This window comes from Ovis aries, chromosome 24 (genome assembly GCF_016772045.2).
Source record: "Ovis aries strain OAR_USU_Benz2616 breed Rambouillet chromosome 24, ARS-UI_Ramb_v3.0, whole genome shotgun sequence".
Classification (NCBI taxonomy): Eukaryota; Metazoa; Chordata; class Mammalia; order Artiodactyla; family Bovidae; genus Ovis; species Ovis aries.
The window spans coordinates 17196186-17209620 of NC_056077.1; the positions used below are offsets into that span (position 1 = coordinate 17196186).

General features: G+C 46.4%; 1 protein-coding gene across 1 annotated transcript in view; it reads right to left on the reverse strand.

Moving 5' to 3' along the window:
- Positions 1 to 1021: 1021 nt before the first annotated feature.
- Positions 1022 to 13435, reverse strand: part of SYT17 (synaptotagmin 17) — an 83714-nt gene continuing 71300 nt past the window's right edge. Inside the window, exon 8 of the mRNA XM_015104101.4 lies at positions 1022 to 2470. Coding sequence (XP_014959587.1) covers positions 2274 to 2470 — 197 coding nt within the window. The 3' untranslated portion in view covers positions 1022 to 2273. The remainder of the gene's footprint in view (positions 2471 to 13435) is intronic.

Genomic DNA, 13435 nt, shown 5'->3' on the forward strand with positions numbered 1-13435 from the left:
GAAAAGCTTCTCCTTTTCTCTCCTTAGAAACATAACCTAAGGCAACCTCCCTGTCTTTCCCCCTTGACCTTCATGCCACCTCCACCCCAGAGCGGAAGGCACCAGAGGACCCACGAGGGGACCCTGGAAAGCCCAATGCGGCCAGGAGTGGACCCAGCTCAGCCCACGAGGTTTACCTAGGTCAAGCCCCTTTTACTGGGCACGGCCAATAGAAAGCTAAGTAGCCATGGCTCTTGTCCTGAACAAGTGAACAGTTTTATAGGAAAAAACTCTTCCTTTCCTCACCTGGAAAATGGGGATAATAGCTCCTTTGTCAAGAGGTTGTTGTGAGAATTAAATAAGGCTGTGCTGGCATTGGGCTTAGCACGCAGTAAGGCCTCAATTAGAGGTAGTTGTTGTTACAAAAGTTAAACAGAAATAAAAGCTTCTTGTGGGGAGGACAGGAAGGAGCTGTCATTTCTGTCTTGGCAATTGAAGCTGGGTCTTAATGATGAGTATGAGTTGAAATCATTAAGCTGCTGGTAACCATGATGCTCCCTGAATGGGGAAAGCCTGTCCAGGAGTGATAAACAAAGCCCTGATTACTTCATTTGAGCCCCTGGATCCAGCTATGCCTAAAGCCAGGACTCCCTCTGTGGCTTGAACAGAGTTCCCATTGATTGCAACAGGAGGGACCTAACATAACTCCTTATCTTCTTTTACGCAACTTCTGTCAATTGTCAGATGAATATACCTTAACGTTTCAACTGTTCTTTCTGCCTAGACCACACACAAGTCTTACCAACAATGTCCAGCATGATTGGCCGTCTGGTTGTACCCACTGTGGCCCTCGAGTGTTCCAGCTGAGACCCTAGGTATCATGGGGCAGGGACAAGCCATCCCTGTGCCTGGTCTGAATTCTGGACCCATGAGATCTGTGAGCATGATAAACACCAGTGTTTTGAGTTTTTACACAGAGACAGTAACTGAAATACCCTCCTACCCTCCATGCCCGTGTTCATGAAGAAAAAGATAACTCAAATGCATGGCACAAATAAATAATCTTTAATTTCAATAAACAACTCTCCATTATACCAGACAATACGCTGTGAGAAAAGATACAGAAGCATCCAACAGAGAGAGAGAGAGAGATCTATTCTAACTACACTAATTTCTTAGCATGAGAGAAATGACTTTGGTTCACACACAAAACACAGCGAGACCCTCAGAGTGTGACAAGGAGGGAGACTCAGGTGGGGGCGTGGTGGGAGTGGTGGCCTTTTTATTCCATGTCCTCTGCAGGTCTTCTGGGAGTTTCAATCACCATGATTCGCTCAAAAAATGTTTCGTCTGCTCTATCACATTCTATTAACTTGCTATTCACACACGCTACTGTTACTGAAGGTGGGGTCTTGACACACAAGAGGGCGGTGGGTGAAAACTTCACTGACGGGCAAGGCAGACAGTGCTCAGGCCTGAGGTCCCAGCCAGCACCTTGCTCACCAAGGGGACACACAGGCACACACACACACACACACACACACGCTTACCTGAGGGCATACACGCCAGAACATCCACACACATACCCACGGGGAGTCCCCACGGAGAAGCTAACACAAGGACGGCTTCAGTGAAGCCAGGAGAGGCTTCTGACACCGGACTATTTTTTGTTGCGGTTTGGTTTCTTCAAATAGTCTAATCTATGTATCACACCCACAAAGAGGAGACAAAGTACTTACACGATGGGGCAAAGGTAGCAGGTTCGAGGAACCTCTGGAACAGCAGACTGTTCAGGAGTCACCCAGTGGGTGCGCATTTTGGGTTTGGGGGGTCAGGCCTCCCAACACTGGCCAAAGTGAAAGTGAAGTGAAAGTGTCAGTCACTCAGTCGTGTCCGACTCTGAGACACTGGCCAGACTCTTGGAAAACTTCATCTCAGTGGAGGCTGGCACCCTCGGGGAGGTCTTTTCTCTGGCCTGAGGGTTGAAAGAGCATTTGGGGGCAGAAGGATCCACAAGAGCAAGCACTGCCCATAAGTCTCAGGGCAGAGCCCGCTCAGCTCGTGGCTGATGGATGGATGGGGCTTCTGGAAAGTTCTCAGGCCTCGCTCCTCAAGGGCGGCCAGTGTGTGATCAATAGTCAGCGTCCTCTTGGTTCTGAGAGGAGCTGGGTGTGCATGGGTGTGTGTGTGTGTGGTGTGTGTGTGTGGATGGAACGGTATACACATATGGCATTTTTTTGGTCCTAAGTTTTCTTCCTTGTTTCCGCAGACGACAGCTGCCGTCCCCGCGGCCCTCAGGTCACCTCCAGCGAGGCAGGGGACACGCGGTCGCACTCGGCCCGGGACCGCAGGCTGTGCCACTGCTCCACGGCCGTGCGGTGGGCGCTGAGCATCCGCCGCCAGTGGTTCGATTCCGAGGGGCCGGAGGAGTACTGGCCGATGACGATCCTCCCGATGAAGTCGTTGCTGCTCTTCATGTTGTGGCCGAACACTAACCAGAGGGGCGGGGGGGCAGGGCAGAGTGTTAGTCTCCATAGGCTTCGACGGCGGGCGCGAGCCCTTGTTTTCAGGACACTGTCTCTTCTAACCCCTGAGAATCCCCGATTCCCTCCTCATCCTCCCATAAGTCCCTTGGCTGCAGCTTTTGACCTCTGACCCGGCAGCCTCACCGCGCTGCCCTGGTAGTCCCGGTGGAACCGCGCAGCCATCACTGGAGTCCGGCTGAGTGCTTGAACCGGGTTCTGAAGGCCGCACTGCTGACGCCAGGGCCTCGATAGTTCTCTGTGGGGGCAGCCTGTGAGCTGTAGGCTGTCCAGCAGCACTTCAGGCCTCTACCACCAGCTGCCATTTGCACTCCCAGCCCAGAGGTCACAATCCCCAAATCTCCACACAGGGCCCAGTATCTCTAGGGGGTCAATTCACCCCAGATAAGAACCACCTGGTTAAGCTGTAGGTCATGAGAACAGACATCCTAGGTGAATCCTAGGGCTTCCTTCATAGCTCAGTTGGTAAAGAGTCTGCCTGCAATGCAGGAGACCCTGGTTCGATTCCTGGGTCAGGAAGACCCTTTGGAGAAGGGATAGGCTACCCACTCCAGTATTCTCGGGCTTCCCTTGTGGCTCAGCTGGTAAAGAATCCGCCTGCAATGTGAGAGACCTGGGTTCGATCCCTGGGTTGGGAAGATCCCCTGGAGAAGTTTGGAAAGGCTACCCACTCCCGTACTCTGGCCTGGAGAATTCCATGGACTATACAGTCCATGGGGTCGCAAAGAGTGAATCCTGGCTCTGTCATTCGACAGCTCTGGGACCCCTGAGATAAGCAAAGGAGCCCCTCTGACACTAAGTTTCCTCCTCGGTTACACGGGAATCTTAACTGCCTTATGAGCCTGCAGTGAGATTCTGGCACTTACTGTTGTTCAGTTGCTAAGTTGTGTCCGACTCTTTGCAACCCCATGGACTGTAGCACGTCCGACTTCCCTGCCTTTCACTGTCTCCCAGAGTTTGCTCAAATTCATGTTCATTGAGTAGGTGATGCTTTCTAACCATTTCATCCTCTGCCACCCTCTTCTTAGTAAGTGCAACCTTGACACTTAATAAGTGCTCAACAAACACTACACTGCTCTTTCAATCCTCAGTTTCTACCTGTTGACCTTCATGAAAGAGACAGGCTGCAGAGGCAAGGTTCCTGAGAGAAAGGGCTCTGGCAATTTCTTCTCCCTTTGTTGTGCTGTATGTCCCTTCAGAAGGCTGTTAATTCCCATACAAGCTTAATTCGTGTCTTTCAAGCCTAATGAGATAGCTTGATTTATCTTCCCAGCCGGGTTCTGCCTAATTCCTTATCTGCATGTGGGGAGTCGGGGCATGCCATCTCGCTGACGGGAAAGCAGGCTGTGTTTGTCTGTGTTATAAATGAAGGACTACAGAATGGGGACTATCAAAGATTCACCCAGCGTGAGCAGAGCACAGGCGAGCAAAATCCCAGAAGGGGTGCCCGTTATCACACAAACCAGCTAAAATATGCAACCCAAAACAGACGCTGAATGCTAACAAATCTCTGTTCTCCTCTGTGGGATTCACATCAAGAATTCCAAATGACAAAAATAAGGGGAAAAGAAGAAAAGTGGAAAAACAAAAACTCTATCCATTGTTTTAAGCCCCAAAAGACCAAGAGTGAACTGGGCTAAGTGACAGCTCCATCAACAGTGTCCCATACCTATCAGGTGCATGAACAAAAATTGGACCATGTTCATTTTTCGAACATCCGATAAAGTGGTCACTATGCATAGGTAGACCTTATTTATAGGGAAACCCTTTACAGAAGAGAAGAATTAGGACTAGAATCTTTGCTTAATAGAGGAAATTGCTGAGAAGCTCTCTGATGCATCTGAAAAAACAAACAAGCGCAACTTTTTTGAATAGGCAACATGCACGACTCTTGAATCACACCTTGTAGGGAATGGAAGGTTAAACTTTCACCAAATGAAAACAAGTTACCAGAGTCTCTTTCCCTGTAGGCCTCACATCTAAAGCAAGATATCAGGAGACCATTTCAGGCCCCATTTGGACTTTTCCCCTGGGGATAAAATGTTCTATCTTCCTCTGCCTCTCCAAAACTCAAGAATGAAAATGGAGAAACAGCCTAGCGGTTTTGCTTCTTTGGGAAGTCTCAAATGTTCTCAGGTACTGTTGGTGAAAGAGGAAGCAGTTTCATCTTTTGGGCAGAGTATCTGCTCAAAATAAGAATGTCATTGCTTAAGACCCAGCAATTCTACCTCCAGAGATCTGTCCCGTAGAAATACCTGCACGAAGGGACAAAGATACACATAAAAGAATTATCCACTGTAGCAGGGACTGACAAACTGGAGCCCTCAAGCCAAACTTGGTCTGTACCTGTTTTTTGTAAATAAAGTTTTATTAGAATCCAGTCAAATCCGTTTTGGTTCACACAATGCCTGCAGCTGCTTTTGTGCTATAGCAGTAGAGTTGAGTAGCTGCAAGAGGGACTGTGTGGCCTTCAAAGCTGAAAATATTTGCTACCTGGTCCTTTACAAAGACGTTTGCCAATCCCTCCTCTAGAACATCATTTATGAGCATGAAAAATGGAAACAACAGAAACACTTCATGAGCAAGTGTGACTGAGGCTGTTGATGTCCTGCCCACCCTGGAGGCTACCCCTAGCCTTTGTTGCTAGCATCCTACCATGAGCGCCTGCTGCTCTCTGCCTGGGACATGCCCGTGTATGCTGACCACGTGACTTTCGTAGGGGCCTGGGGCCACACAAGAGCAACTTGACCTCAGAAAAGGCTGGGGACTAGGGTCAACCACCCGGACTGTCAGTCATGCTTGCAGGACTGACCCCTAAGCCAAATTCTAGACACAAAGCCTTCAGTGAGCTTCCCTGGTTGGTGATCGTTATTGGGAGAATGAAATGCTGTCCACATGACATTTGTAGCTCATGCCTGGTCTCTCCTGGACTCTGCCTTTTGCTGGTTTGAGTCTGTATCTTTTCACTGCTATGAACTGTAACCATGAGTATAACAGCTTTTCCAGGATCAGTGAGCCTGACAGTGCTCCTGCCTCCCAAGCTCCAGTTACCCACTCATGGATCATCCTTCACTGGCCTGCCTCTTTCTGGTCTCACTTGCCCAATCTCTTATCAGTATTTCCTGGGATCACCTTCCTAGTAGCCTGCTTGCACCCAAGTCTTGTCTTAGGATCAGCTTTGGGAGCACCCAGACGAAGCCTGGCGAGGACTAATTAAATAATTTCTGATGTGACAATACCATGGAAACCAGCACCATGGTTAAAAATGAGACAGACCTATATATACAAGATGGAAACGTCTCCAAGACATATTGCTAGGAGACAAAATCTAGTTGCAAAATAGTATATGTAAACACAATCTCTTTTTGCTTTGGAAAAAAAAAAAAGTGATATTGGGTTGGCCAAAAAGTTCATTCAGCTTCTTCCATAAGATCATATGGAAAAACCCAAATGAATATTTTGGTCAACCCAATATATAGATTAGAAAACAATATCTGGAAGACTATTCACAAAATTGTTAAGAGCAGCTCTCTCTAGGGAGGGGAAATGGAACTTTCTACTTTCTGTACTTATTATATAAGTATGTACAGTTTGAGCTTCTAACAAGAATATACAATTTGGGGGGAAAAAAAACAAAGGAAAAAAGTAAGCTTCTATTAGAGAATCTACATCGAAATCAGCAGAAGGGGCAGAAGTATGAACGGAAATCTGATAGCCTACGCTTCTTATCCCAACGTGCAAAGTAACTTGGCTTGGTGACTCATTCAGCTCTTGAAAGGTGGTCGCTCTTCAGCGATTCAGCCTTTCTGAAGGGAAGCAGTCGTTGCTACGGCCATCTGAGCTAATTGGCAGGCTTCGGGACTTGCAAATCACTTGGAAAAGTTATGGCAATCTTAACAGTCTTTTAAAAGCCAAACATTTAAAATGCAAATTGTAATACCCTGAATAAAACTAATGACTTCTATCATAAACGTTGCCTGGGAGAACATCAAGTTTGCCATCTCTATCAATTCCAGGGATTGTGCTGGTGGAGAGCATAGGGAATGACACTGGATATTGACTGAATCCAGAGAGCGGCTCAGAGACAGAAGGCTAAATATCCCTGCCCCCCTCCACCCTGTACATAAGGAAGCCAAGTCACTGAGCGAGCTGGTGGTAACATGCAGTATTTGCGGCAAAAAAAAACCCCTGTATACGAAGTGAATTCCTCATAACTAGATCCCTATATTTCTCCTTTTCAAAAACAATAATATCTAGGAATTTTACTGTGAAGCACCCCAAATATCCACTGACTGTCATGGGGACTCATTTTACTGCCGTCATTAGCATATATCTGCACAATGTATATGCTCTAGTTTATCCTCATCATCTGGAGGGATTTTCCAAACAACCTGAATAATCCAGAGAGTGACAGAAAGGCACAGATGTCAACAAGGACCTACTGTAAAGCAATAGGGAACTATACTCAATATCTTGCAATAACCTATAATGGAAAATAATTGAAAAGAATGTGTCTGTATGTGTATAACTGAATCACTTTGCTGTACACTTGAACTTAACACAACACTGCAAATTAACTATATTCAATGTTTTAAAAGTTATAGATGTCACAAAGTCTAAGCACAAAACCTATGTAGAGGGGGCCTCAAGTTTTCTCTTAGATCTTACTCTTCATAAATTTAGACATAATTCAAATATACTTGGTCATCTGCTTTCCCCATCTGGAGTTCAGTTCAGTTCAGTTCAGTTCAGTTGCTCAGTCATGTCCGACTCTTTGAGACCCCATGAATCGCAGCACGCCAGGCCTCCCTGTTCATCACCATCTCCCGGAGTTCACTCAGACTCACGTCCACTGAGTCCGTGATGCCATCCAGCCATCTCATCCTCTGTCGTCCCCTTCTCCTCCTGCCCCCAATCCCTCCCAGCATCAGAGTCTTTTCCAATGAGTCAACTCTTTGCATGAGGTGGCCAGAGTACGGGAGTTTCAGCTTTAGCATCATTCCTTCCAAAGAAATCCCAGGGCTGATCTTCAGAATGGACTGGTTGGATATCCTTGCAGTCCAAGGGACTCTCAAGAGTCTTCTCCATCTGGAGTAACTTTAATCAATTTAGCGGACCATGACTACCAGACAGATACCAGAACTTAAAAAAGTACAGTAGTGCAGTCCATTCTAAAGGAGATCAGTCCTGGATGTTCGTTGCAAGGACTGATGCTAAAGCTGAAACTCCAATCCTTTGGCCACCTCATGCGAAGAGTTGACTCATTGGAAAAGACTCTGATGCTGGGAGGGATTGGGGGCAGGAGGAGAAGGGGACAACAGAGGATGAGATGGCTGGATGGCATCACCAATTCAATGGACATGAGTTTGAGCAAGCTTCGGGAGCTGGTGATGGACAGGGAAGCCTGGCGTGCTGCAGTCCATGGTGTTGCAAAGAGTCGGACACGACTGAGAAACAACAACAACAAATATTCCACTGTATGTATGTGCTACATCTTCCTTACCCATTCCTCTGTTGACAGACATTTAGGCTGCTTCCATGTCTTGGCTATTGTAAACAGAGCTGCAGTGAACATTGGGATGCACGTATCCTTTCTGATCATGCTTTTCTCTGACACATGCCCAGAAGTATGGTAGCTCTGTCTTTAGTTTTTTAAGAAATCTTCATACTCTTCTCCATAGTGGCTGTACCAATTTACACTCCCACCAACAGTGTAGGAGGGTTCCCTTCTCTCCACACCCTCTCCAGCATTTATAATTTGTGGCTTTTTTTATGTTAGCCACTCTTGCTTGTGTGGGGTGATATCTCATTGTAGTTCTGATTTGCATTTCTCTAATAATTAGTGATGTTAACATTTTTTTCATGTGCCTATTGGTCATCAGTATCTCTTCTTTGGAGAAATATCTGTTTAGGTCTTCTGCCCACTTTCTGAGTGGGTTATTTGTTTTAATAATGTTAAGCATCACGTGATCATTTGTTTTTATAATTTAAGATTCTGAATCTGTAAGAAGGCTCAGTGTCCGGGTTAATGGGTCAAATGAAGTACAAACAGTTTTCTATCAAACAGTTAAAACTTTAAAGCCTTTTTAAAAGTGTAAGTGGAAAGCATCTGTGAAGTAGAAAATTTACTCAAACCCCTTTACTTCTCCTCCCTGCCTGATCACAGGAGGGTACCAGCTGTGCCAGGAACAGCTCTGAGCTGTCACACTGCTCTCCCTTCAACCTCAACAGACCTCAAACACCCTGACAGCCACAGTCTCCAAGCATCGCCCTCTGTGTGGACCAGTGAGTCACCGAAGTCCATCTCTCTCCACCCTCAGATGCAGAGTAGACACAACCGGCACATTACACTTTCTGGAATTTCTCTCTACAGAATCACCAACATATGTGCCTCTGTGGTGCCAGTCACCATGGCCATGCAGCTGAGGAAGTCCCAACTGGCAAAACCAAAGCAGGATGAGAAGCTCAAGGCTTTGAAGGAGTGTGGAGAGTACCACTTCTCTACTAAGCACCTACTATGCATATAGCCAGGACTAAGCACATCACATGGATTAACTCACTTAATCTTCACACCAACCCTCTAGAGTGGCACTTTCTACCCTTTGCACTGCTGACATTTGGGGCCAGATCACTCTCTGTGATGGGGGCTGTTCTGAGAACTGCAGGATGCCCTGTAGCACCCCAGCCTCTGCCCATGGACGCCTCTAGCAGTCCTCTCCCAGGTGTGACAACCCAAAGCAACTCCAGACTCAGCCAAACATAATCTACCCCATCCCCTTCCACTGAGAAACACTGCTCTAAGGCAGCTGCTGTCATCGGTCCATTTTACAGTTGGGAAGACCGAGGCCCAGAGGTGCAGGGAGATTCCTGCTCCAGTCAACATCTAGGTGCCCCGAGTGAGTCAGGGACAAGATGAGGCTTGCACATGTTGATATTTGCTGTAAAAACGATTTTGTTCTTTCCTGAAAGAGCTAAACTCTTGGTTGCTAATTTAGTTTGCCAAGGCAGACGGTTCTGGGAGGGAAGCTAGATGACTTAAAAGTGTGGGTGTGATAAACACTGCAAATGGAAAAAAAAAAATCTTGATCTTTTACCAGCAGGAGCAGACTTGGCTGCTCCCCACTTTGCATGCTTGGTTCACAAGGTGATGTCCCCATAAGCAGGGAGGGCCCCACTCATGGAACCCCACCTCTTGGGTGATGAGTGGAGCTGCTCCCCCATTTTTGAAAAAACTGCACTAAGCGATAAAAACCCATCCTCACTGTTCCACAGTCCTCCCAAACTCTTCACTGGGGAGGGATCCTCATGCTTCATCAGGCTGATGTGACTTAGCTCTTGGGGGAACCCAAAGCAGTCTACATGTCCCTGCTTCCTCTCCTTCCCCCTCCCCATGGGTCAGCACTGACACCCCACAAGTGTGGTACCCATTCAACTTCTGCAAAACCTCCTCAAACTTCAGTTGGTCCCCTGCATTTGTGGACATGGAGGCTGAGCGTACTCCACCATATAGTATAAGGGGCCTGAGCATCCACAGAGTTTGGGATTGGAAGTGAGCCTGGAGCCAACAGTCTGCAAATACCTCTTTTTTCTTCTCCCTGAGACCTAGAAACTGTTCCAGGTTTTTCTTTAAAACCAGGTAGACCATATTCTTTTCTGGGGCCTTGGTTTCTCCATTTACACAATAAGTGGGGGTTTAAGGTCCCTTTCAGCTTTGAGATGTCTTTGGTTCGAAGACGTTTCATCCATGACTTAAGGATGATGTTTTTTACCCTTTCTTGGCTCATTCTGTGATTCACAGCAGCTGCTCGGACAGAACTTTTTCTCCATGTTTTCATTTCTAACAGTCATCATGACTATTTAGATAACAGGATTACAATAATTTAAAATCAGCAATGCTGAATCCTGACTTCCTTTTACTAGGCACTGAGTAAATATCAATACCTTACTGACATTTCTGACTTAACACCACTATCCTGTTAGGGAAGGTGCTATTTATAGCCCTGTCTTACAGATGGGGAATTAGAGGCTCACAGGGCTTAGGAAACCTCCAAGCATGGGCCCAGAGGGAAGTGAAACTCAAAGCTCATTTCTTCTCCTCCCATCTCAGAAAGAAGAGACGTTTCACCCATTCCTCCCTTCCACGGACCCTGGCACAAGACAAACACAAGATGAGGAGTGAAAATATTCACAACAGGTCCTCAAGCCTGCATGTCAAGGCCAGAGGTGCTGAGAGTCAGAATAGCCCTAAATCCCCTCATGATGGTGCCTGGCTGGAGACCTTCACACCACCTCTCTGAGGCCCAGCAGGGCCAGGTTCACCTCCAACATCTGAATGGATGGCTGCTTCTTCAGGGGCACAGCAGCCAAGGGAGCTGTCTCATGCTTAGGGACTCTTGAGAAGTATAATAATAGCAGTTAACGCTTATAGAGAGCTTATCATGTGCCAACCCTGTTCTACAGACTATCAATACACTGAATTATTTTGTCCACACAGCTCTAGCTACAAGGAGAGGATTATTATTATCTGCTCGGGTCTAGAGGTCACACACTGGCATCATGGCCTGCCTCCCAGATGGACCTGGACAAAGCCTTAAGCAGGCTTGGGTCATTTGGGTGAAAAATTCTGGGATACCAGTACTCTGAATTGATCTAGAAAGGGAGATGTAGACACCAGGTGGGGACAGCTCCTGGACTCCCTAGACTCCTTGCCTTCAGACCTGTCACCCCATTTAAAGTACAAGGCTTAGGAGAGAGGCTCCTCTTGCCCAGGTGTGCAGGCGATGCTGGCTTAATGTGTTGGATTCCTTTAATGCAACGGTTCTCAGCTGAGGCCAATTCTGTCCCCCAAATTTGGCACTGTCAAGAGACAACTGGTTGTCACAAGTAGGGGTGAGAGGTAGCCACTGGCATCTAGAGGGTAGAAGCCAGGGATGCTCCTAACCATCCTACAATGCACAGGACAACCCCCCAGCAAAGAATTGTGGCCAGAAGCTGGCCCCAAATGCCAACAAGTGCAGGGGTTAAGAAACTCTGCCTTAAGGGAAAAGCATGTGTTTGGGGTTTCCTTTCTTTAAGACCGAATCCATCAACATCAAAGGAAAGTCACTGAGACCCAAGAAGCTACAAAGATCTGCAGGGAAAGAGAGCTGGGAGGGGAGATGAAGGGAGAGAAGCCACCTCATTGAGCTCAGGAGGGTTTGGGAGCTCAGCAGAGAAGAAATTTCAGAGTAAATTCAGGGAAAGAGGAAACTGAGGTGAAGGGGGAAGGTGCTGCTGAGAATGTCGCCGTGGCTTATGAATCAGATTGTCCTCCTTTCCCAAGAGAAAGAAGTCAAGGTTGAGATTTGTTTGACAATTCCTTCAGACCACAGCTGGACCATTTCTTCATGCCTATGTGGAAACTGAGCCATGTGGAGCCCGCATTTACAGGGACAACATATGGGTTGGAGAATCACATTCCGATCTGTGTGTGAATCACACCGTCTAGGAGGAAGCATTTAAAAGTGTGACTATAATGTAATGTGCTTGTTTTTACATGAACAACCAAAACTTACACATCTGAATGAGGATCATCTTTGTATATTTGTCTCAGAGATGCTGGCCCTGCTTTGGGAGAAAATGTTCACGGCAAACTGTCTTCTGAGCTGGTTACGAGACACCTGTTAAAGCTTTAGAAGATGCCCCTCGTCTTCTAAAATAATTGAGGAAATAAAGGAGAAATACCATGAACATGATAATCACTTGGAAGGCTTTTAAAGAGACCAGTGCCTGGGCCTCACCCCAAGAAATTCTGTTGACTGGTTCAGGAGTGGGAGACTGGATGCCAGTGTCCTAGAACTGTTCCCCAGAGGATTCTCACGTGTGGTCAGGTTAGACACTCTGTATCAGAAGCAGATCAAAATATTCATTGGATTGGTAGCTGAACTGGGGAAAAAAATCCCACGTTTGGTGTCAGAAATGTGAGTATGGAAAGACGGATTTTTGTTTTCACTGTGTTCCAATAAAACTTTATTTATAAAAACAGGAAGTGGGCCAGATTTGACCCAGGGGCTGTGATTTACCTATCCCTGATCTATATGAGGCAGTGATGCTCAAAGTATGGTCCCCAGACCAGCAGCTTCATCATCACCTGGAGCCTGTTAAAAATGAAAGTTCTCAGGCTCCATCATGGATCTACTGAATCAGACCCTTGTCCTATATAATTTTTCTTGTTTCCCAACAGGCACTCTTCCTTAACCTACAATGTGGGTCAATGCTGCATGTGTCTTGAATCCTAGAACAAGACAAGGTATCAAATCCTAGTGACAGGTGGAGGCCTACGTGGGATCCAGCCAGCATGACAGTGGTAGAGCTGGGGGTGAACTCAGGTCCTGATGACCTCCTGGGTCTCTATTCTTAACTTCTCTTGGCACTTACAACATCCCAAATTATGCTTTGAAAGCCATGACACTAATTTGAATGGGCACATTCATTTTTTTTTGCCACACCCTGGCATATGGGATCTTAACTTTTCTAACCAGGGATCGAACACACTCCCCCTACATTGGAAGCACAGAGTCTTAATTACTGCACCACCAGGGTAGTCCTAAGGGCACATTCTAGTATGTTTAAATATCACTCTACTTTTAGAATAGATACATAAATTGTTGTATAGTTACACACTGAAATACTATATTAAAAATGTGATGAAAAACTACAAGTATACATAATTATATGAATAAATTTCATAAGGATAATATTGAGTGAAAGAAGTGGTATGATTCCATTTCTATAAAGGTCAAAAAGAAGCAAAATGAATGTATGGTAAGAGAAGTCATCACAGTGGTTCCCCTGGGGAAGGAAGCAGTAACTGAAAGGGGCCCAGGAAAATTTCTGGGAACATTCTCTTTCTTGAGCTGAGTGCCAGTCACATG